This window comes from Trichinella spiralis (genome assembly GCF_000181795.1).
Source record: "Trichinella spiralis strain ISS 195 chromosome Unknown Scfld323, whole genome shotgun sequence".
In the NCBI taxonomy this organism is placed as follows: Eukaryota; Metazoa; Nematoda; class Enoplea; order Trichinellida; family Trichinellidae; genus Trichinella; species Trichinella spiralis.
This window is the reverse complement of record NW_003527262.1, coordinates 1-913: the sequence shown is the minus strand read 5'-3', so window position 1 is coordinate 913 and position 913 is coordinate 1. Positions and strand designations below refer to the sequence as shown.

The window sequence follows — 913 nt, the reverse complement described above, 5'->3', positions numbered from 1 at the left end:
GCAGGTGCTGCTAAATATTTGCAAGTAAGGATGAAAAAATTATTACCAAATTTTTAAATATTAAATTTAGAAATCTTTCATATATATATATATATATATATAGGTGCAATCGGGGGCGTTGATACGTCTAATTTATAGGGGGGGGCGTATATTGTATCCAGAAGATTTATTTGGAATCCAGGGGATGGACATAGTGAGAGTTGCATAAAAGTTTTCGCAATGGGGCAAGTCCCCCCCCCCCCCTTATCAACGCTACTGGGTGCAGTCATGCATGCATGACTTTTTATAATGTAAAAATATTGTTGTAATGTTCATCTTATAACTTTATAGAAACTCTTATATTGTAGATTTTATCACTGAAAACAATATTTATGCATATCATAAAACATTTGCATTACTAGGTTTTGTGTTCTTAAAATTTGAAGAAATATATGAAATTATAATTTGAATTTACTCTAGCACAGACTTCAAAAAATATTATAAAATGTAAAAGTTTTATCTAACCTATTCATTATATGAAATTTAGGACGTTGTTCAAGCTTATGGTTATACAGGAGACGTCAGTATAATTGGGGGGGGGGTCAATTTTGGAAAAGCTGGACCAGACGCAGGTCACATATTCTCTGCCATACCGTACAAAGAAAAATGGGGGGGGGGGTCAGCGAATAATGGGGAGGAAGTGTCCACTGGTGAGAATCTGCCAGATGACAGTGTGGTGAAGTCAAGGCGTTATTTTGAAAGAGACGATTGCTTCCAGCTAAAGAAAGAACTCCCTGAACCAAGTTCCACTTGTGAAGAGGATCATTCGGTAACAGCCACATTTCACAAAGAAGAACCAGCTTAGGGTGTAGTTCCTGTGCCTTGCGAGGCAGCGATTGAATCTTTGTCTCAGCAAAAGTGGTTTACGCTGAAA

General features: G+C 37.0%; 1 protein-coding gene across 1 annotated transcript; it reads left to right on the top strand.

The window, feature by feature from the left end:
* Positions 1–103: 103 nt before the first annotated feature.
* Positions 104–844, top strand: Tsp_15669 (hypothetical protein; the record flags this gene model as incomplete). The annotated part of the gene is made up of 2 exons (XM_003370923.1): positions 104–193; positions 527–844. Coding segments are annotated over 2 exons (408 nt in total), but the record flags the coding sequence as incomplete, so codon positions are not given.
* Between the last annotated feature and the right edge of the window lie 69 nt (positions 845–913).